General features: G+C 50.5%; 1 protein-coding gene across 1 annotated transcript in view; it reads right to left on the bottom strand.

Moving 5' to 3' along the window:
* DTX3 (deltex E3 ubiquitin ligase 3) overlaps nucleotides 1-20458 on the bottom strand; it is a 34554-nt gene extending 14096 nt beyond the window's left edge. The window contains exons 1-2 of the mRNA XM_077329178.1: nucleotides 20220-20458; nucleotides 3384-3458 (exon numbers count right to left, since the gene is read on the bottom strand). Of these exons, the coding sequence (XP_077185293.1) occupies nucleotides 3384-3396 (13 nt within the window). The 5' untranslated portion in view covers nucleotides 3397-3458; nucleotides 20220-20458. The remainder of the gene's footprint in view (nucleotides 1-3383; nucleotides 3459-20219) is intronic.
* Between the last annotated feature and the right edge of the window lie 2964 nt (nucleotides 20459-23422).

Raw genomic sequence — 23422 nt, forward strand, 5'->3', positions numbered from 1 at the left:
TGGTACCGGGCCGCAGCTCCTTCTCATCCTCAACCCCAGCTGCTGCCTCGGGGGCTGCCCTGCCACTCTGCGACCGGCTCATCTTTGGTGCTCTCTGGCATCCACCATGGCTGGGGCTCCCCCTCAGCATGGCACTGCGCAGCTGCTGCTGGCAGTGCCCCCCAGTGGGTGGTGGGAAGTCAGGGGCACTGGCGGAAAAGCAAGTGGAGCAGGGGCTCGGGCAGCGGCGACATCCCTCAGCAAAAGACTACCCCCCTCCCGGGCCTCAGTAAAATTGTCAAGCACTGACCGGTCCCCGGTGATAAAAAGGTTGGGGACCACTGGATTAGAACAGAGATTTGTGTGTGTGTGTGTGTGTGTGTGTGTGTGTGTTGAACATAACATACCTGCCTTGAACAAATACCCAGGACACTGGATTCAAACTTTGTTCTACTGCTTCAGACAAACGCAGCTGATGACAGGTGTGCAACCCATTCCTTTTAAATCCCTCTCTAACCTTGGGGAGGGATTTAAAGGGAACAGTGCTCACTGGCAGTCTTCAAGCAAAGGTTGGATACACACTTTTCTTGGATGCTTTAGGATGCTTTGGGCTGATCCTGTGTTGAGCAGGGGGTTGGACTAGATGGCCTGTATGGCCCCTTCCAACTCTGTGATTCTAATGCACCTGTCATTATAAGCTGTTTGGCAGACACCCCCCCCCCACCTTCTCAGGCAGTGGAGAAGATGTTCTCTTGCCTGGGGGAGGGGACACGTGCACAAAAAAATCCCTGAAACGGTTAGAATTTGGCTAAATCCAAAAAGGTGAAGGGGTATTTGTGCAATTCATATTCCACCCAAATCAAAAATGGTACAATTTTTTTGCGTGTGCACAAGCCTAGGTAATTAGGCCAGAGCAGTAACTTATACAGAGCTGCAACAGGCAACCTCTTCCATGACCCAATACTTTGGGCTCAACTAAGCCTTCCCTTTTATTTTCTATACCATTCTAGCAGTGCTCACAGGGCATTACTGTGAGCAACGGCACACACTTGGGAGCATTGCTGCCTTGTGCACAATAAAACCCAATTGAGCACATAGTACAACTTCCGAGCTAAAACTGGTGCTGGGAAACGTGGCTCAGTCACAGCCAAGTTCTGGCTAACCCATTGGATGTTAAAAACAAAAGACAAACAGCAGCGATTGGCTTTTGGCCGACTGTGTAGCTGCCCTGGACCTCCTTAGCAGTCTCCCATCCAAGAATTAACCAGGCCCTGCTTAGCTTCTGAGATCTGATGAGATTGTGCTACCCTGGGCCAAGAATCAAGCAGCATCAAATCCCAATAAATGAACTTTAGAGGTAGGTGGCCGGAGTATATTTCCTTATGGGCATTTTTCATTTCCCAGAGTCCAGAGAGAGATCCAAAAGAACGGCTCTGTGGAGTCTATTTAACTGGCTCAGATTTCCACTTAAGGAGCGGATGCTATGGATGGTGGACTCGGGGACTCAGCTTATAAAGGCCAGAGCAAGCCAGTTTAAGACTGAGTATTTACCCAACGCTCATGCCAAAAGCTGCATCCACCCCCTTTTCTCCCACAGCAACTCCTCCGCTTCTGGAGCCAAGAGGCTCAAGATAAACTGCTGGAACTAGAAAACCCATATTCCCACAAGGAATATGGCCGTCGCTATCTCTGTTTCTCTCTCTCTCTCTCTCTCTCTCAGCACATTTAATGAGAAAGTACTTTGGGATTGTTCCATTTGTGATGTTTTTAAGATCTGATACAATGAGGGGAGGAACCTAAAATATTTTACATTGGTGAAACTCTGTTTGTGTTCTGTTTCTTGTCTCCGAAAGGGAATTGGTTAAATTTGGTGCTTGCCACGTGATTGTTTCACACACTTTGTTGTTGTTGTCGTTCTGTTTGGACCAATTTTAAGAACCGCCTTGTATGTAAACACTGTATAATGATAGTAATTGAATAAAACATACTTTAGGACATAAGTAGGGGGGGGGGAAGAAAATGGGGGAAAGATGAAGATCCATAAAATCACTTAAAAATCCACAGAGACATTATTAGTGATGATAACAAGCTAATTTGGGTAACCGTAAGAACATGTGGGTTTGTTGCAAATTCAAAAGATCCGTCACAGAACTATATAAGGGGAGGGGGGAGCAAAGTGTCCTCTCAAGCGTTTGCTGGCAGGGGCTCATGGGAATTGTAGTCCATGGACATCTGGAGGACCACAGGTTGACTACCCTTGCTCTCAAGAGCAAGAAGTATGACCTTGATTCACTGTGACCCATGTGTAGGAGATGCATAAGACAGATTCAAGTGAGTTGCCATGTTGGTCTGAAGCAGCAGAACAAAGTTTTAGTGGTACCTTTAAGGCAATAAAGTTTTGTTCTAGGTATAAGCTTTCGTGTACATGCGCACTTCTTTAGCTATTGAAGTGTGCTTCTATCTTAGATAAAACTTTGCGGGACTCAAAGGTGCCACTGGGCTCAAACTGTTTAAGAGAGCCTATGCAAAATAAAGATTTCTCTACCCCATACATGCATAAATACATCTTTCTAATTAAAAAGTTAACTTAAAAACACAGTATCAGCCCGATATTTTCACCATACAGGGGGTCCTTTCTGGAAGGAGGAGGGAACCTAGGAACCTTGCAGAGAAAAGGCACACACTAAAGAATTTGTTCCTGGTTTCCCACCGACTGGTTTCAAAATAAACTCCGCAGGGCATGGGAAGCTACAACTCTGAGGGCGGAGTAATCACCTGTTTTAAAAAGCAACAAGGAAATGGGAGGGAAGGTGGTAGGCTGTGGCATTTCCTTGTGGCCCCCTGGTTTTCCTCAACTTGTGTTGCCAACCTCCAGGTGAGGCCTGGAGATCTCCCGGAACTACCCCCCCTCCCTGAAGATCCTTTCAGAGGGCAGCAGTGCTGTTCTAATGTAGAACAGCCAGACTGAATCCGGCAGCATCTTAAGAGACCAACAAGATTTTTCAGGGTCTAAGCCAGGCGTGGCCAAACTGAGGCTCTCCAGAGGTCCCTGGACTACAATTCCCATGGCTCAGTTCCCAGAGCCACAATTTCCCCACCCACGGTCTAAGCTTCCGACAATCTCGCTGGTCCCTAATGTGCTCCTGGACCGAAATTGAAGAAATCATCAGCAGACAACAAAGGTCAGTTCCCAGGGGAGGGGAGGGAGAAAGCGGCCTCTGGGTCAAAATAGCCCTATAGCGCTCCCGCCCGGGAGATGGCAACCCCCCTCTGAGTCCAGATTCGAGATGGGGGCTGCGAGAGGGAACCACCGCCAACCTGGAAGGGCTTCAGCAGCCACCCCCCAACCCCGGAGAGCCCGATCCCCTCCCCAAAGGCCACGGAGAGCCGGGCGGCGGACGTACCTGGCGAGCCCATGGGAAAGGCTGGAGGCGAGCGCGGGCCGGACGCGGGAGTTCAGCGGCGCTGCGAATTAGGATCTGCGCCGCATCGAGCCAGAGGGAGGAAGAAAGGGAAACCAGTTAGCTCACGACCGCGGCCGGGGGGGGGGGGAGCCAAAAGGCACCGCATTTCTCGCCGCCGCGGGGATTCTTCTGTCTCTGCGCCCGGGCGCGGCGCTCCGCCCAAAGGCGCCTGGCTCTGCGCGCAAGGGGGGAGTCGCTGCGGAGCCCCCTCCTCCCGTCCTCTTCTTGGAAGGGGAGGCGGGCCGAGGGGCTTCCCGAGATGGAGACCCGCCTTCTTCCCACCCCCGCGCTTAGATTGCATCGCTTGCCTTGGCCTGCAGACGGGGCCCCCCTTTTCCCAGCGGCGCCCTAGGAATGAGGTCATGGCTGGCAGCGCTTCTAGCCCAGGTCGGGGGGCACCTTCAGACCAACACCGTGGGGTGGGGTGGGGTGAGGAAGCTTCCTGGGGCCGCCCACTTCGGCAGAGGCCGACTCACCTGGATCGAGCCAAGGTGGTTCGTCCCATTTTTGGCAAAATGCGCCTTAGTTGTGAAAGCAGGGCAGGGCAGGGCAGGGCAGGGCAGGGCGTGGGGGGGGGAGAGAGGCAGTGGGGGTCCCAAGAACGACTTTGAATCCTCCCCAAAACCACCACATTGAGACGATCTAGCCTGGCTCCCCAGATCTACAAAACGCTGGGCCCGCCAACCATGCTCCAAAGCGGCCCCCAGTTAAAAGTACTTTGTTAGCTAGGGCGGTATGGATGCCAGCCCTGGGTTGGGAAATACCTGGAGACTTTGGGGGTGGGGCTGGGAGTGTGCAGGGAGGGACCTCCACCCTCCAAAGCAGCCATTTTCTCCAGGTGAACTAATTTCTGTGACCCAGAGATCAGTTGTAATCCCAGGAGATCTCCATCCATCACCTAGGCAGGGATAGTCAACCTGTGGTCCTCCAGATGATCATGGACTACAGGGGCTCGTGGGAATTGTAGTCCATGAACATCTGGAGGACCACAGGTTGACTACCCATGCTTATCCTATGGTGAGTTAGCCCATACACTTGATTTCACTTCCGGTGATGTCACTTCCAGCTGGCCCCACCTCTTTGCCACACCCACAGGAAGTGACATCACCAGAAGTGACATCATCGCTCAAACACTCTGCTCTCCTTTAGCTCCCTCCTGCCATTTCTAGTACTATGGCGGTTCTGCCTTGAGTTGGCTTGAAAGAATGGCAGGAACTGAGAAGACAGCCCAGACCATGACCCAACCAGCCCCCCCCCCCCATTTTACACCAATGACCTAACCACTGAGCCCTCTGGATGGAGGCAGCCAGTTCTATAGCTTGTGACCAAATCCATTGTTAGGAGGGAAAGGCCAGAGACCTCCCCTGGAGCTCCCATAGACCTCCAGGGGTCCACAGACCCCCTGGTTGGGAATCCCTGCTCTAGGGTCTCAGTCTTCTCATTACCCAGTACTTGAACTTTCTAACTTTAGGTGCCAGAGAGTGAACCTGAAGTCTTCTGCATCCTGTACAAAGCCTCCTCCCTTTCAGGTTTTCATTTCTGTTCCCAACTTTCTGCCAAGAATTCAGGTGAGTCGCTCTTTTAGGCACTGAACTGGTTTAGTTTCAGCAAGACAGCAGAATTACAGGCATTTTAGACCATAATCTGGTGTTTTTAAAAGGCCGATGCAGTTTACTGGAGTTCAGAAGAGGCAGTAACTAACTGTAACCCTCACCTCCAGCTTTCAGTGCTGGGGCCGAGAAAGAGATATTTCCCTTCATTTGCTTATTTACTTCATTGATAGGGTATAGGAACCAAGTGATACACAAGGGAAGATTTAATTTCCAGGACTCACAAGTTGATCCTAAAATACAGACATTTAAAGACAGACAGAAAGACAGACAGATGGATAGACAGACAGAAAGGGAGAGAGAGAGAAAACACAGATACATTTGTATTAGAATCCTAGAGTTGGAAGGGGCCAGACAGGCCATCTAGTCCCACCCCCTACTCAATGCAGAATCAACCTAAAGCATCCAGGATAAGTACCTGTCCAGCCACTGCTTAGAATCATAGACTCCTAGGCCCATTCCGCACACATAGGATAATGCACTTTCAGTGTGCTTTGGCAGCTGGATTTACCTGTGCAGAACAGGAAAATCTACTTCAAAAGTGCATTGAAAGTACATTATTATGTGCAGAATAGTCCCTTGAGTTGGAAGGGGCCATACAGGCCATCTAGTCCAACCCCCTGCTCAATGCAGAATCAGCCTGAAGCATCCTGGAGAAGTATTTGTCCAGCCGCTGCTTAGAATCATAGAATCCTAAAGTTGGGAGGGGCAACACAGGCCATCTAGTCCAGTGGTCCCCAACCCCCGGTTCAAGGACCGGTATCAGTCCGTGAATCAGTCAGTACCGGGCTGCGGCTCCTCCTCGTCCTCCTCACCGGCTGCTGCTTCGGGGGCTGCCCTGCCACTCTGCTGCCGGCTCACCTTTGGTCCTCTCCGGCAGCTGCCATGGCTGGGGCTTACCTTCCACATGGCACTGCACAGCTGCTGCTGGCAGCGCCCCCCAGCGGGCGGCGGGAAATCAGGGGCACTGGCGGGAAAGCAAGTGGGGCAGGGGCTCAGGTGGCAGTGGCATCATCCCTTGGCAAAAGACTACCCTCCCGGGTCTCAGTAAAATTGTCAAGCGTTGACTGGTCCCTGGTGATAAAAAGGTTGGGGACCACTAATCTAGTCCACTCCTAGTTCAATGCAGGATCAGCCTAAAGCATCCAGGATAAGTATCTGTCCAGCCGCTGCTTAGAATCATAGATTTGGGAGGGGCCAGACAGGCCATCTAGTCCCATCCCCTGCTCAGTGCAGGATCAGCCTAAAGCAGGGGTAGTCAACCTGTGGTCCTCCAGATGCTCGTGGACTACAATTCCCATGAGCCCCTGCCAATAAACTCTGGCAGTGGCTCATGGGAATTGTAGTCCATGAGCATCTGGAGGACCACAGGTTGACTACCCCTGGCCTAAAGCATCCAGGAGAAGTGTCTGTCCAGCCACTTCTTATAGACTGCCTGTGGGGGGGGGGGGACTCACCATCTCCTTAGGCAGCTGATTCCACTGTGACTGTGAACCCTACGCAGACGTTCGTTCCCTAGATGACTCCCATGGCCAGGTTGCCGTGTGTGCAGCCCTGTGTGTTTCATCATGTGCCTGTGTGGTGGGAAAGCAGCCTCCAGTTATGGCTTCCTGCCACGTACACTCAGAGGCTGTGGGTGCATGAAGCACGAGGGACAACCTACACATTGGGTTTACTTGCTTCCTTACATAAGGAGCAAGTGTGATACTGCGGGCTGCGTCGGACCCAGATGGGAGACACCCCAGTTCAAATCCCAACTCGACAATAAAGCTTTCACTGTCAGAGCAGGGCCTGGGGTCACACATGCAGGGGGATGAGGTGGTAAAATGTTTGAGAGACAGGAAGGACTGCGGCCCACCCGGGGGCAGATTCCAGTTTCAAACACCCTTTCACATTAAATTATTTTTCCACATTTGCACCTTGTTTTCCAATGTGGATCCAAAGTGGCTTACATTGTTCTACTCTGTTTTATTCCCAGAACAACTGTGTGACCCCTGCAGAAGGCCAACTTCTATACCCTATATCCTCCCTTTGCTTTGTTTGCTTGGTTTGAAGGGAGCTTTTCATTTAGGACCACATTCCAAAATGTGATTCCTCCATGCCTTCTGCCGTCCTTGAGGGAGAAAGTCCATTCTACCAATTTGGCTTCCTGCTTCCTCATTCTCCTGCATGTGGCATTGGTAATCTTGCAGGGTTGTTGTCACAAAACCACTGTAAACCCTTCTAGTCAAGTACAAAAACAAGGTGATGTTTATTTTGGCTTTGAGAAAGCCATAGGCCTCAGTCCCTTGTTTCTAACAGAAGGAAGGCTTACCTTTGCTACCAAGCTGCTGTGAACATTTCTTCACTGTGGGCTTGGCCTATAGCATGGACCAGTTGGTGGGAACCAGGCCAGCCTTTCTCAACTTTTTGACTGTTGAGAAACCCCTAAACATTCTTCAGACGCCAAGAAACCCCAGAAGTGGCGCAATCGTGCAGAATATGGTTGGGAAGCAGAGCTGTGGACAGGGCTCTTCCCACCCATTCCAATCCCATCATTGGCCATTTTGGGAAGGAGGGGCGAACACAGTGTATGCATGACCATTTATGGTCATATCACCCCATAAACGTTTAGCAAATTATATATATAAATTAATTAATTCCTATCTATTCAGGAAACCCTTCCAGGGTCGTCAAGAAACACCAGGGTTTCAGGAAACCTGGAAAAACATGAACCAGGCCCTGAGACAAATGGTCTTTAAGGACTGTAGATAGTTTTTCCTTGGGGGATAATTGTCAGGAGATAATTCCCCAAATGGCTGTTTTCCAAGACCCATCATAGCTGTTTCAGCTGAGGGGAATCTTGGGATCAGACAGAGAGATGCAGATGAGATTTCTTAATCCTGAGTGAGCATTGTAAGCAATGGCTCTGTTTAAGTACCCCTTAGAATCCAGGCAAGGGAACTCCTTCTCCCTGAAGGGGAAAAAAAGCCATCAGACTTCAGTGCTCTGTACTAGAAAGCTCTCACCTTGCATAAATCTTTGTTGATCTTAAAGGTGCTATTGGGCTCTATTTTTGTCGTCTCTGCTCCTGAGGCAGCCTTTCTTAACCTTTTTAACATTCTTCAGGCTTGGAGAGATCCCAGATTATGCAGAATATGACTGGGAAACATTGCCCTTCCTCTCCCCGCCCCCTCCAGGCCTATTATGGCCATTTTGGGAGCGGGGGTTTAACACATTTAAATGTGTTTAACACATTAAAAAAATATATAAATTAATTAACTCCCACCCATTCGGGAAACCCTTCCAGAGCCATTAAGAATCTCCAGGAGTTCACAAAACCCTGGTTGAGAAAGCCTGTCCTAAGGAAACCAACCCAGGAATCACTGTCTCTGGAATTTCTTGTGTTTCCTATGTATTTTCTGACATTCATTCCTTTTTAATTCTGGCCTCTCCCCTTCCTCTGCTCCCCCTGCAGACCCCCGTAACATTTAGACTTGGTTTTATAACGCTATGCTAAGTAAAGCTGCTCCAGCCACACTGAAAATCCTCCCTCTCTCCAACTGGGGCTAAAGCCGGGCCTTTTAGATTTATATGCCACGACACACCTAGCTGGGGAATGCTTGTTTCTCTGTCATTATTGCAAAAAAATGGGTTTTGGTTTTGTGTTTCCTCAACACCACTAAGACCAAAGTCCAAGCACCAAGGGCAAAGGGATTTACTTTTTGAAACAAGAATCTGGACAGAAGGCTCTCTCTAGTAAACTAAGGTGGAGGGAGGGAAAGACTCTGAAGCTAGAGGGAAAGAAGAGAGAGGGAGCATTCTCCTCTCAGCTACAAGAACAGCAAATTCTTCCTTAATCCCTTGCTTTTGCTCCTTAAAACAGCCACTTTCCTTGCATCTTGTGTGTGTATGAGAGAGAGAGAGAGAGAGAGAGAGAGAGAGAGAGAGAGAGAGAGAGAGAGAGAGAGAGAGAGAGAGAGAGAGAGCACTGTATTCTTAGAAGTGTGATGAGAATAGCCTGAGAGCAAATGTGTCACAGACCAAAGAAATGTGTGTCCAAACACACTCGCCACACACAAAATGTCTGCCTAGGCCTGTCTTATTGGCTTCTCTCCTCCCTTCTCTTAAACTCAAGGGCACCACTGGGAAAGGGGATTTGTTTGTTTTTTTTTTAAATTGCGCATGGTTATCTGCCAGGAGTAATCCACCTTTCTGGCCAACTCTGGTTCTCCACATCCAATTTCATCTTGCCTTTTTCTCCAAGGAGCTCAGAGGAGCATGGAGGGTTCCCCCTCCCCCTCTTTTATCCTCACAACCACCTTGAGGGATAGATTATGTAGAGACAGAGTCTGGCCCAATGTCATCCAAGGAGATTCATGGCTGAGTGGGGATTTGCATCTCCCCAGTCCTTGGCTGACACTTTAACCATAACTCAACGAAAATGTCGACTCAGCCTGAGACTGCAATAAGAAAAAGGCAACCGCTATGCTGGGGAGTATTAGGAAGGGGGTGGAAAACAAATCAGTCGGTATCGTAAGGCCTCATTTGGAATATTGTGTACAGTTCCAGTCACGGGACCTTAAAGTAAGATTCAAATGGGTAGCCGTGTTGGTCTGAAGTAGCACAATAGAATCAGAGTCCAGTGGCACCTTTAAGACCAACAAAGATGTATTCAGGGCGTGAGCTTTCGAGTGCAAGCATATATTCCCACGGTCATGTAGGAGTTCTTAGTCTGACGAAGAGTGCTTGCACTCGAAAGCTCACGCCCTGAATACATCTTTGTTGGTCTTAAAGGTGCCACTGGACTCTGATTCTATTGTACCTTAAAGTAAGTTATTGCCCTGGAAAAGGTGCAGAAAGGGGCAACCAAAATGATGAAGAGGATGGAACACCTTCACAATTAAGAAAGCCCCTTGGGAAGAGAGGCAATTTAGAAATATAATAATTAAAAAAATAACAATGAGGTTAGGGTTGTTTAGGTTGGGGAACGAACAGTTCAGGCAGAGGGAAGAAGAAGAAGAAGAAGAAGAAGAAGAAGAAGAAGAAGAAGAAGAAGAAGAAGAAGAAGAAGAAGAAGAAGAAGAAGAAAGAATTGGTTCTTATATGCCGTTTTTCTCTACCCAAAGGAGGCTCATTATGTGTGGGATAGAGAAGATAAGAGGAAAAAGTACTTTCCCCCCCTTTCTAACAATACAAGAATTCATGGACACTCATTGACATTAATGAACAGATTAAAGGAAGTAATTTTCACCCAAGGAGCAATTAATATGTGGAATTAATTGCCGGTAGAAGTGGTGGCGGTGAGAAATACAGACAGCTTCAAGAGGGGACTGGATGAGCATATGGAGTACAGCTCCATCATCAGTATCTATAATGGATATCTATACCACGAGGTATAAATGAAACACCCAGGGGCAGTCATGCTCTGTATTCTTAGGGGCTTGGAGGTCAATGGGGGGGGGGGAGGGCTTCTGGAATGCTGTCCATACTGGTGGACCTCCTGATGACCCCTGGGTTTTGGCCACTGTGTGACGGAGAGTGTTGGCCTGGATGGGTGACTGACCTGAACCAACATGGCTTCTCTTATGTTCTTAACCACTATACCCCACTGGCAGGAGTTCTACAAATTGACGATGATTACATAGTATTTTTAAAAATTGGCCCCTTCACTCAGGCACGTATGCCAAATGTACAACTCCCTTTGCTTTATGAAGGAGAGGGGAACGGTTCAGCTGTACTTAAGATTTATTTATGAAGGGCCTTTAAAACTCTATCTATCCGTTGCCTCTCTTCCATTTTTATTCTCACAAAAAGCCTGTGGAAGTAGCCTGGGCTGAGAGAAAACTAGCGGCACAAGGCAATTCAAAAAACCTTGCAGCAGAATGGGGATTTGAATCTGGGTCTCTTGGATCATAGACTAGAACTCTAACTTTTACTCTATCTGGCTTGGGGCACTAGTCTTTTGCAAAAAGTGTATGCGGCTCTGTAAGTCCACGGTTACAGATCCTTTAGGAAGCTGAATAGTTAAGTACTTTAATTTTGTGATTAGAATCTTAAGAAGAATGTAATTCGAAACAAGCAGAGGAGTTGGTTTTTATACCCTGCTTTTCGCTGCCAGGAGTCTCAAAGCGGCTTCCTATCGCCTTCCCTTCCTCTTCCCACAACATGCACCCTGCGAGGTAGGTGAGGCTGAGAGAGCTCTGACAGCTCTGTGAGAACAGCACTATCAGGACTGTGACTCACCCAAAGTCACCAAGCTGGGATTGTAGTCCATGGACATCTGGAGGGCCACAGTTTGACTACCACCTAGATCAGGGGTAGTCAAACTGCGGCCCTCCAGATGTCCATGGACTACAATTCCCAGGAGCCCCTGCCAGCATTCGCTGGCAGGGGCTCATGGGAATTGTAGTCCATGGACATCTGGAGGGCCGCAGTTTGACTACCCCTGACCTAGATAGTCGATATAATAGCTCCAGAGTTCCTGGAATTCATCTGCAGAGCGATAGTTCATTAAACTGGTAAGCTTGACCATCCTGGCCAACTCTCGGCCTTTTGGCTAACATCAAGTGTGAGAGAAATTAATTCTGCAACAGGGGCGAAGACGAAGAGTTTAGTCTCAGTAATTCCTTAGCAGGACTTACCATCCCAACATCCTCTGCCTTTTCTACTCTCTCTGGCTCACTCGCAACCAGCCTCAGAGGCCTTAATAGCTTTGAGCAAGGAAGAGTTAGGGCTGGGATGTTGCATGAAATTGAGGCACAGCTTCGAAATCACATAAGAGTTTTCTGAAGTGGCAGCTGCAAGGCCTTCTTGGCTTCCTCAGCAGAAGCACTAGACTCGGGCTGGATCACAATGGTGACGGGGGTGGGTCACGGCTTGCACAGAGCTGTCCTCAAACGGTGCACGGAATAACCAGCACAGCCTCAAGGGAATGACCAAGCCTGGTTGATTCTCGGATTCGAGTCCTTCCATGTACGGCTCTCATGTGACACCCCTCCTCCCGGCATGGCTTAATTGGAGCCTCCAAGATGCTTGCGAGTGGCATCTTCAGCCAAAACTGTTCTGACAGCTTTACAAGGCCAGCCAGAGCATAGCTGCACTCTGCTAGGGCCGCTGACTTTAATGGACTTAGAAGGGTGGAACTCTGTTTAGGATTGCACGAAAAATGACAGCCTGGGTCTAAATTTGAAAAAGCAACATGCCAAAATCAACTGAGAATAAAGGAGGGGCGTTTGGATTTTATGATTGGGGCGATCGACGCATGATTTTATTTCGGGCACAGATTTAAGCAAGATTCTTACCCTTAATGGGGAAGACAAGTAGGATGTAGGAAGAGAAGCTATGTAAACCCTGCTTCCTCTTTGGCTCCAACATTTGCATGAAAGGCACACAAATATTAGTTCAGCTCACTCCTCCCAGCGCATGCTTTCAGCGGGCTTCTCCCTTTCCCCTTATTAAATACTTTCCCCTTATTAAATAAAAAGTACACATTTTAAAAATGAGTGCAACACTGTTTCTTTGCCGGGCGAGACTAAAGAAGGGGGGGGAGTATATGACATCACTGTCAGTAGCCAATAGGCACCTGCCATGGGAGAAAATTTTTCAGTGGAAAATTTACATACCCACCCTTTCAAAGTGCTTGGTTTCGAAGAGAATGAGTGTGTCTGTTTCCAGAGCAGCAAACTGGTTTCTGTCCTGATCTGGATGGCCCAGATTAGGGTCAGCCCTGCTTAGTATTTGGATGGGAGACCACCAGAAACACCTGGATCACTACACCAAGACAGATGATGGAAAGCCGTCCCCAGAGTTTGCTGGCAGGGGCTCATGGGAATTGTAGTCCATGGACATCTGGAGGACCACAGGTTGACTACCCCTGCCCTACAGAGTTGGCCATAAATTGGCCAACACTTTATACTCACCCACAAATTTGTTTCCACCACTCTCCCTGCCCGCATTCTAAGGTTGCAAAGGAAATCTAGTCCGATTAATGAATTTTACAGGCTTTTCTTGAAGCAGTTCCTGTTGGTCCAAGGCAGTGGCTTTCCAATTGTGTTCCAGGGAGCTTTGGAGCTCCTTGGAAGTTAACTAGATTCCTCAAGATCTCTCTGGATTGTTTACAGTCTTGGTTTTGCATATGCAGCAACTGGAGAAGTTATTACTTCTCCATTTAAAAAGCTCCCTGCAACTAAAACGACATCAGGCCCTAACCTAACCCTGCCTTGCTAGTTTTCTACTTACAAAGAAATATTGGAAAGTGATATCTATCTCCTGCAATCTCAAGTGAGATGGCTCATTCTTCCACCTCAGCACTCCACCACCTTGATTCTGCCAAAGTCTAGATCTGGCCTTTACCAATACTGAATTTTCAGTGCTGAGCAGCCAACATATTCTTCTGCCCTTCCAAAGCCTACCAAGTACATTCTATTTCCAGTTCTTGAAGTTAGCATGAGGTTCCAGTCTCCAGTTCCACACTCTAAAACAGCCTTTCTCAGTTTTTTTTTTATCACTGAGAACCTCTGAAACATTCTTTGGGCTTTGAGAAACCCCAGAAGTGGAGCATTCGTGCAGAATATGGTAGGTAAGCACAGCTGGGGACACGCCCACCCAGGGCCCCTCCCCTTCCCATCACTGGCCATTGGGGGGGTGGGTCAACATGACCATCTGTGGGCATATCACCCAATGGTTGAGGCCAGGGCGGCAGGATCCTCCCTCCATGTTGATTAGATTTGGCCCTCGCTCCTAAAGGTAAAGGTATCCCCTGTGTGAGCACCGAGTCATGTCTGACCCTTGGGGTGACGCCCTCTAGCGTTTTCATGGCAGACTCCATACGGGGTGGTTTGCCAGTGCCTTCCCCAGTATAAAAGAACTGACCCTTGGGCTGAACGGGGAGGGGGTTGAGGGTTAGGGTGTCTATAAGACTGATTCACCATCTGTCTAGTTGTGATAATTTGTAATTGTTTTTATGGGATGTATTATGGGTTTTATTGTATTTACTGATGTTGGAAACTGCCATGAGACCGTTGGAAAACTGTGCTATAGAAATCTAAAAATAAATAAATAATCAAAATAAAGGTTTAACCAATTTTAGAAATATATTAAAAATTAATTAACTCCTACCCATTTGGGAAACCCCTCCAGGGCCATCGAGAAATTCCAGGCTTTCAGAAAACCCTGGCTGAAAAGCCCGCCCTAGAATATGCCCCATCATCTTCTATCGTACGCTTGGTTTCTACAGCAGATGTACTTGGATGGCTCCATGAATGAGTCTATACAAAAAGGATTCCCTGAAAACATGGAAGCCCTTGGTGGAAGAAAATGTTGGCTTTTTAGTGATGTAGCCCCAATTCTCTGCACAAAACCCCCCAAAGCCCTTATTGGCCTATTAGAAAAAGTACAGTAGAAGTACAAAGGGAGGGCGGCATAGAAATATAATATAAATAAAAATGTGTAAAGATATATAAATCAATATATTTAAAATATGAAACAAGAAGAAGTACAACATCAGAGGGGGGAAATACGGACAGACCCACTGTAACAAAAGGTAAAGGTAAAGGTAAAGGTATCCCCTGTGCAAGCACCGAGTCATGTCTGACCCTTGGGGTGACGCCCTCTAGCGTTTTCATGGCAGACTCAATACGGGGTGGTTTGCCAGTGCCTTCCCCAGTCATGACCGTTTACCCCCCAGCAAGCTGGGTCCTCATTTTACCAACCTCGGAAGGATGGAAGGCTGAGTCAACCTTGAGCCGGCTGCTGGGATCGAACTCCCAACCTCATGAGCAAAGCTTTCAGGCGGCTGCCTTACCACTCTGCGCCACAAGAGGCTCTTTGTAACAAAAGGTAAACAATAGCAAATATCATGCCTGAGACAGGATACATTCACGACTGCTCATTTTGTTGTCAAAACTTTGCAACGGATTCAATTACGACAGGGGTTCTGGGATGTCAAAAGAAACCGGGTCTTAAATTCATCTGAATCCTGTTCTCGGATGAATTGAAGATTCACTCTCTTTTGACATTCTCTGAGCAAAATGGAAAAGGGGCAGACTCCTAGGCAGGCAGAGAAGGCCTCTCAATACATGACTCATATTTACATTTTTAAATCCCGGCTTCTCATTCAACACCACTGTTTATACACTTAAGATGCACAGCACACTCCTCCTGCACACTCCTCCTGTAACATCTCTCCAAAGTAACAGATGAACAGGCCCACGTAGACAAGGGTCGACAAATTTAACTAGTATGTTTTAGAATAAGAGTCATGGGCAAAACTCTTCTCCCCACCTCCCGGGAGGGGAAATCATAAGTTCTCCTGGAAGTAGGATTTACTTCCCGGGGTTAATGAGGCACATGAGAATACACTCAAGGCTGAGAGAGGGCTTCAATAAGGGTGGTGCTTTGAAGAATAAATATTTTAATTGGGGGGCTCCAAGAGGTATGTCTGGATATATTTTATAAGTGTGGGAGCTTCTCCATATTTTTTATCAATTTATAGTCTCCATTATTGGCACAGAGTGGTAAGGCAGCAGTCTGAAAGCCCATGTGGCTGGGAGTTCGATCCCAGCAGCCGGCTCAAGGTTGACTCTGCCTTCCATCCTTCCGAGGTCAGTAAAATGAGTACCCAGCTTACTGCTGGGGGGTAAACGGTAATGACTGGGGAAGGCACTGGCCAACCACCCCGTATTGAGTCTGCCATGAAAACGCTGGAGGGCGTCACCCCAAGGGTCAGACATGACCCGGTGCTTGCACAGGGGATACCTTTACCTTTAGTCTCCATTATTACATCACAAGTGTATTTAAATATCAGACCACTAAAGAAGACCCCCAAGAGGGGCTGAAATGCATTTGTTTCCTGGTTTCTTGTCATTTATCCATGCATCAAAATGCTTTGGATTTGTGGAATAGTGTGTGATATAGGTTGATGCTTTAACATTTTATATGTTGCATATGAATTGAAATGAATAGCTGCATTTAAATGTTGACTATATTTTGCACTGCTCAACCTTTTGGGTTCCTAGTTTGTGTATACAGGAAAGGTTCTGGTAATTACCTTCAAGGCCATACGTGATCTGAGCCCTGAGTATCTAAGAAACTACCTCTCTCTTATGCCCCACTAAGATCTTTACACTCCTACAACACCAACAAACTGAAGATCCCTGACCCCAAGGGAGCTAGTCTGTCAACGATTGGAACCAGGGCTTTCTCAGTCGTGGCCCCCACCTGGTGGAATGAGCTCCCAGGAGACATCAGGGACCTGCCGGAGCTAAAACAATTCCGCAGGGCCTGCAAGAAGGAGCTCCTCCACCAGGCATTTGGCTAAGACAAGTGAACAAGCCACCAACCAGGGCCCAGAGGCCTCCATGAACTGCACCAAAAAGAAAACAGAACCATAGTGCAGACAGAACAAACAGTTGTATTGTCATTGAGTACTGCTGCTATTTCACACTGTTTGATACAAGTTTTTCACTGTTAAATAAATGTTTTATATTTGAGTGTTCATTGTACTGTATTGCATATGAGAGTTACAATGCAAACAGCCCTGAGTAGAAAGGCAGAGCAGTAAATAAATAAAATAAATAAACCACACTCATATCTGTTCCACTTAATATTTCTGGTAAGGCCTTGGAGGAGGAGCTGGTCTTATGGCTTAAGTGCTACTCAGTGCTTAACACCCACTCAGCGTGGTTGTCCCACCCCTGAGTGCCTCCTCCTCCAACCGGCTTCCCTGCCTGTCCAGCAGCCAACCAGTCGTCTTCCATCCCCCACCCCTGACCACCCCCTCCTCCTTCTACTTCCCTCTGAGGCTTGGCGGCTGCAGATCCCTGCCAGGTGAGAGCTGCCCCTGCCAGTGGTGAGTTCCCTAACAGCTGCCAGCAGACTTTCTAGGTCCTGGGGAAGGGGGGGAGGCTGTCCACAGAGTTCTTCCACACTCACCCCATTCTAGCACCCGTTGTATTCCTGAATGTAACGGGCTTGGTCCCTAGGATACCAATAATTAAGTTCCCCTTTGTTTAATGGAGCTTATTTCCAAAGGACAGCTGGAAAGCACACACTACACTGTATGTCTGAGGCTGATCAGTGGCACCTTTGCTGGGGAGGGTCTGTGGCTCAGTGGAAGAGCCTCTGCTTGGCATGCAGAAGGTCCAAGGTTCGATCCCCGGCATCTCCACTGAAAGTGCACCAGCCAATAGCTAGTGAGAAAGTCTTCTGCCTGAGAACTGGCCCCATTGGTGGACCTCCTCCTGATGGCACCTGGATTTTGGCCACCGTGCAACACAGAATGTCAAACCAGATGGGCCACCAGCCTGATCCAACATGGCTGTTCTTATGCTCTTAACCTGGACAGCTGCTGGCAATCTGAGTAGATAAGACCGCTCTTGAGGGACCAACAGTCCAATTCCCCACATGGTGGGAAGATATTCCTTCTACCTAAGTTGCTCTAGCATTGGAGAAAGAACCACAACCTGGAAGAAACCTCTTTAGACCAACTTTTGCCCAAGGGAACAGCGGGAAACATGCCGGTTTCTGGGTGGGAGGGCCTTCTGGGAATCTGAGGGCTTCGAAATCTTTGCATTCTGACGAAGAAGAGCTCTGCTTTCATTCAAAGCCTCCACACGCCTACAAGTAAGTTACCCGCCCACCGCGGTGTTTAATATTGCCTAATGCACACATGGCTTCCATTATTCTCTTCTAGTTCACCTCTTTTCAGTCTTCCCTGCCTAGTGAATCTGGAAGAGATTCTTACTTACCACAGGAGAAAGGGGGGGGGGGTAATTCCCAAGGCTATGGTATACCTAACAGAATTTGGTTCATGAAGAAAGAGATCACTTTTCCTGTTTCATGAACTTTTCAATACAAGTCACCTATTTATACCCTACTTTCTCCACAAAGCAGCTTCTAACATTGTTATCCCCCTCTGTTTTATCCCCACAACAGTTCTCTGTGGTAGGTGAGCCTGAGAGATAGAGAGTGGGTGTGGTATAGAGGTTACAAGGGGAAGAGTTTGTTTCTATACCCAGCTTTTCACTACCTGAAGGAGTCTCAAAGTGGCTGACAATCCCCCTCCCTTCCCTTCCCCACAAAAGTCACCATGAGAAGTAGGTGGGGCTGAGAGAGCTCTGACAGAACTGTTCTGTGAGAACAGCTCTATCATGACTGTGACTATCCCAAGGTCACCCAGCTGGCTGCATGTGGAGGAAGAAAGGGGAATCAAACCCGGCTAGCCGGATTAGAAGCCACTGCACTGAGCCACTAAGAGAACAATAATCTGGGTAGCTTGTCATTTGACCTAAGAATCTGGAAATAGAGAAGTGATTACTGAGCCTACTTTTGCTCTGAGCAAATAACACCCCGCCCTTCTCCTTTTGCCTAAACACCCTCCCTTCCCAGCTCCGAGCTTTCTAGGTCCTGGAGAGTCACCAAAACAAAGCCATTCCCAGACAGCCATTAAGAAGCTGGAGGATCCTGCAGTGAAGAGCCCCAGTTTATGAACCTCAACCTTCCCTACGCAGTTCGACAGCAACAGAAGAGGAGAATTCCGCCGGCCCACCGTCTTCTGCACCACGCCATGCACAAAGGGCAGCCCTCCAGAAGAGACGGCATCAGCTGTCATCCAGGAGGGCACACGGGGTTCTTGGTAAAGACCCCTCCCCAATCTGGTGACAAGCGGCTGAAATTGGGGAAACGAAGCCCAAAGATGTGCTTTTATCCCCCTCCCCACCCCACAGGTAGACTTCAGCTCTCTGCGTCAGCCTCCGGCAGCCCCACCGAGGAGGGTGGCCCAGTGGCGAAGGATCGCAGGGAGGGTCTCAAAGGTGCAGGTGGCGCCTCCTCGGCTGCTGACATTTCGGAAGGCGCCGCTTTCCTCGGCCGGCCAGCGCTGCTGCCGCCGCCGAAGTTGACCTCTCAGCATCCCTGACCTCTATGGGATCTGGCCACCGTATCTGAGGTGACCTTGGGCAAGGCCAGGGGTAGGCCGTTTCCCACACCGCAAGGGGCCTCCTCTGCACAAGGGGTCCCGATCCGGCGTCTTTGTGATGGAGAACACCGGGTGGGAGGAGGAGGAAGAGAGGGCAGGTACTGCAATCATGTAAGGGGGGGGGGAAGAGAGGAAATAGCCTTTCAAAGGCTGCAGACCTCAAATGTCGGGATAAAAAGAGCCCGGTTTTTTATTCTGCCGCCCTCACCCCATTTTGCCCCCCCCCCCCCGTGGTGATGCTGAGAAGCCTCCTCGTTCAGCAGCAGGGCTTGTTTACCAGAGCCAGGCCTGCACCCTTGGAAGCAATGGGGACGAGGAACAAAGAGGGAGAAGGGGGGGGGGCTGAGGAAGGCGGAGGAGGGCGAATCGGAGCCACAGACAATAGCCTGGCGAAGGTACACCCTCCGTGGAAACGCTCCCCGATCCGAATCGCATCGGCATTCCCGAAAACGGACCGAATCCGGAGCCCGGCTAGAAGGGCGGGAGGGAGGGGAAGGGGGACAACGCGAGCCAGAACAACGGGGCCGCTTCCCTTCCTTGCATGCGCCCCCACCCCGCGGCATGGCGGCGGCGGCGGCAGAGGGGGGCATCCCATATCCCCGCCGGACCCCATCGCCCCGCAGAGCCCCCCTTGCGCCGCGGGCTCCCCGCTCCGGGCTTTCGCCTGCCCACCCCCGCGGCGCCAGGGCGGCTGACAGGTAGGTAGACGGAGGCGCGCTCCGGGAAGGGCAGCGCGTCGTGCCCAGAGCCCTCCCCGGTGGATTTGGGAAGGTTGGGGGGGGGGAGAGGGGATCCGGTGAGAGCGGGAGGAGGCGACATGCCCGGCCAGCCTCCCCCCCCCCCCCCGGCTCCCCTCTCTCCAGGCGACGCTGCCGCTGCTGGCAGCCAGGCACACACACACAATGGGGCGGAGAGGCAAGGCTGCAGCTGCGGAGGGACGCGCAGCCGGGCCCCCTCCATGCGCCAGTGCCGGGGCCGGGGAGAGCCGCGCAAGCCCCAGGCGGCCGCCCCGCCAGCAGCCCTTCTGCAGCCAGCCCGACCTCCCTCGCTGCCCCGCTCGCACCACCCGGGCGGCCGTGCAAGGACACCCCCCCCCGCGCGCACACACACACACACACTCAAACACACACTCAAACACACAGACACACCTCGTTTTGCAACCTGCCCTCCCCGCCGCCCCCGTCCCTTCGCTCCCCCGCAGGCACCCACCATAGCGGGTCAGCCGTGGCTCGTGGGAACGCTCCATCCATCCGAGCTCGCTCGCTCGCCGCCGCCGCCGCTGCGCGCAAGGGCGACGCTGCCAGCCAAAAACACAAAGGGGAGGGGTGGGGACGGCAGGGGAGGGGGCGGCGGAGGAACAATGCTGCCGGGGAGGCGGCTGCGCGCGCGCGCCCGCGCGCGCTGGGGAAAAAGGCGCCCCCGCCGTCTGCTGCTGGCCTGGCGCGGCTCCCCCTCTCCTCCTCCTCCTCGCCCCCCCTCCTCCCTGGCGAGTAGCCCTCGCCGGACGCGTCACGTGGCGCCCGCTTGTTGCTGCCGGCACGGGGGCCAGAGCCATGGCAACCACGCGGCGGGAGCGCCAAAGATCCCCCCCCCCCGCTAATTATTCTGCGCGCTCGCGGGAGGAGGAGGAGCAGGGGGAGCGCGGCGGCAGAAAGCGGCGAGGCCGAGGGGGTCCCGCCCGCCTGCCCGAGGGCGACGCTGCAAGCTTGCGCGCTTCTCCGCGGGGCGAAGGCGCGCAAGGCGGGCGCGGGCGTGCAAAACTCACGCGGGCAGGCAGCGCTCGGGGGAGACCAGCGCTTGCCGGGAGGGCTTCTCGGGGACGAGGCCACCCAGTTGCGCGCAGCGACGGCGCTGGATTTGAGGTCTTAGGGTGGCCGGCTCTGGTTCCGAATCACCCTCAGGGCGGCCGAGTGAGGGCGGAGCGCTTGGCGGAGCGGCCGTGTCCCCAAGAGAAGGAGGATCAGTGGCGGGAACAAGCGGTTTTGTGTAGCCTGGGGAGGAGTTGTGATTACAGAGCTCCAGCGTCAACCTGGAGGGTTGGCAACCCTAGGGCGCCACCCCTCTTTCAAGTATTGAAGGCCCCGTTCTAGGTCATTGCAGGAAATGAGGGGATCTGTAGTGGAGACAGTGGAATCGACCTGCTCAGTGGGTGGATCGATCGACTTTGAATAAATCTTCCCATAAAATCCAGCAAATAAGGGAACACTTCCACTTCCTTGCCCCATCTGTTTGTGCCAGCTTCCTGCCACTGGAGATACTGGGAGGGCAACATTTTAAATGGGAACCACCCCAATCCCAGAGAAGGCTTCCCAAACTCCAGCTGGTGGCTGGAACTTTCCTGGGATGACACTGACCCCTGGGCCAGAGATCAGCTTCCCTGGAGACAAGGGCTGCTTTGGAGGGCGGAGATGATGGCATGGAAGCCCCAATTCCACCTTGCGTTCCACCCTCCCTCCCCCTAAACCAAATCACCATGTATTTTCCAACTGGGAGCCGGCAATTCCAGAAGTTAGAACGATGCAGGGTGAGATATAAACAGGTGCCCTGCTGCACCTTAAAAGCTTTTGTTCTACCAAAAGCCATCATGGACTAAAGGTCAAAATAGGATCTGATGGACAAAAACTCATCATTATGGCACTGTTAGTATAACCTTCCGTAGGGATACACAGCAGTAAGTTCTTCTGGTCTCAATTGGACTTACTCCCTAATACCTGCTTAGCATAACAGCCTGGATTTCCTCGTGTTCAGGGTGAATATTAGCAGGAAAGAACATTTGAAGAGACTCAAGCAGAATTCCGGAAAGGAGGCTTTTTAAAGCAGCAGTGATGGAAAAAGGGTTAAACTTGCCTGTTTTCGCATAGGTCTGAGTTGCCCAGATCTGCTCCAAGAAATTCTCAACATCCCCCTTTTCTCTATCTGTTCCGCAAACCTACTACACGCTCAAAAGATTAGTCATAGCTCCCGTTTAAACTACTCTTGTAGACCCGTAAATGGAAGATTTCGATTCCAGAACAGTTACTAATCTGAGCTAATTAAACAGACCCTTAAAATCATAATTTGTCTGTGCATTTTAATATTCAAGGCAGAATTCGACAGGACTGCATTTGGAAGAGGCAAGGGAGCAAACCAGGTCCCAAAGACTTGGGGGTGTTTAAATTGCCCCTCAGGGGGGGGAGGGGGGCGTGCTGACTCCCCAATTCCCATGCTACACTGTTCCTGTGAGTCTGCTGACCCCAGTGCTAAAATGTCAGAGGGCTCTGGGGTTGGTGCAGGACAAAGACGTCAGCACAAATTCCATCACTCCACCCCCATGCAAAGAAAATTTAAGATCATTTAAGCTTTCTTAGAATGTCAAGGGTGGGCCCTGATTCGTTTCTGGATGGGAGACCCCCAAGAAATACAAGGGTTGCGACTCAGAGGCAGGCAATGTCAAACCCTCTCTGGATGTCTCTTGCTCTGAAAGACCAGGGCTAGTCAAACTGTGGCCCTCCAGATGTCCATGGACTACAATTCCCATGAGCCCCTGCCAGCGTTCGCTGGCAGGGGCTCATGGGGATTGTAGTCCATGGACATCTGGAGGGCCGCAGTTTGACTAGCCCTGCCGTAGGTTGGCTACAAATCGACAACACTTCCCACCACCTCTAGCATCCGTATCTGCATGGTGCATTGCATCTTATTTAGGTCCAGCCAGGGAGGGCGTAAACAAATGACAAATGCTCAACAGCTTTCACCTCCTCTTCATGACAATGGCCAGCTGCCTGGAGGAGAAGGGAGAAAAATCCCATCCCACTATCGGAGACGTAACCAGGATGCGATTGAATCTGGGAGTCGCAGGTTCAAATCCCCGTTTCCCCATGGAAGCTCGCTGGGAATCCTTGGGCCGGTGACGTACTCGGCGCCTAACCTACCTTGCAAGGTTGCTGTGAAGAGAAAACGCAGGTGCGAATGATGTCAGTCACTTTCGGTCTAGGAGGCCATCAGGACACAAACGAAATAATTAAGTGTGTTTGGTCTTCGCGCTGTCCAATGCTTCTGCAGGGTTGCCAACAGGAGCCCGCTGTATGGACAGGGGCAACTGAAGTTTTGCAGGGCAGGAGAGGGAAACAGCCTGGTCTGGTGAATAATCTCCCATCAAGCCTCGATTAAAGGGGCAGGAGGTTTTTCTCTGAGCAGACGGAGCACCCAGTTACCCTGCCTATTTCTACACATCGAGCCTCTAACCAAAGGGGCGGTTCTGTTTGTCGCCTTATTTCCTACTGAGTAAGCGGAACCACCCTCTGCCCAGCTGTGGTATGGGCACAGGCCTCACCCACCAGTGCGGAGGGCAGAGGGGGAGCCCAGGTGACGAAGGCCGCAAAAAAAATCAAATGCTGCCTTGTCTAGACCACCCAGGGCTTTTGGTGCTCAAGGTT

This window comes from Paroedura picta, chromosome 3, assembly GCF_049243985.1.
Source record: "Paroedura picta isolate Pp20150507F chromosome 3, Ppicta_v3.0, whole genome shotgun sequence".
NCBI classification, from domain to species: domain Eukaryota; kingdom Metazoa; phylum Chordata; class Lepidosauria; order Squamata; family Gekkonidae; genus Paroedura; species Paroedura picta.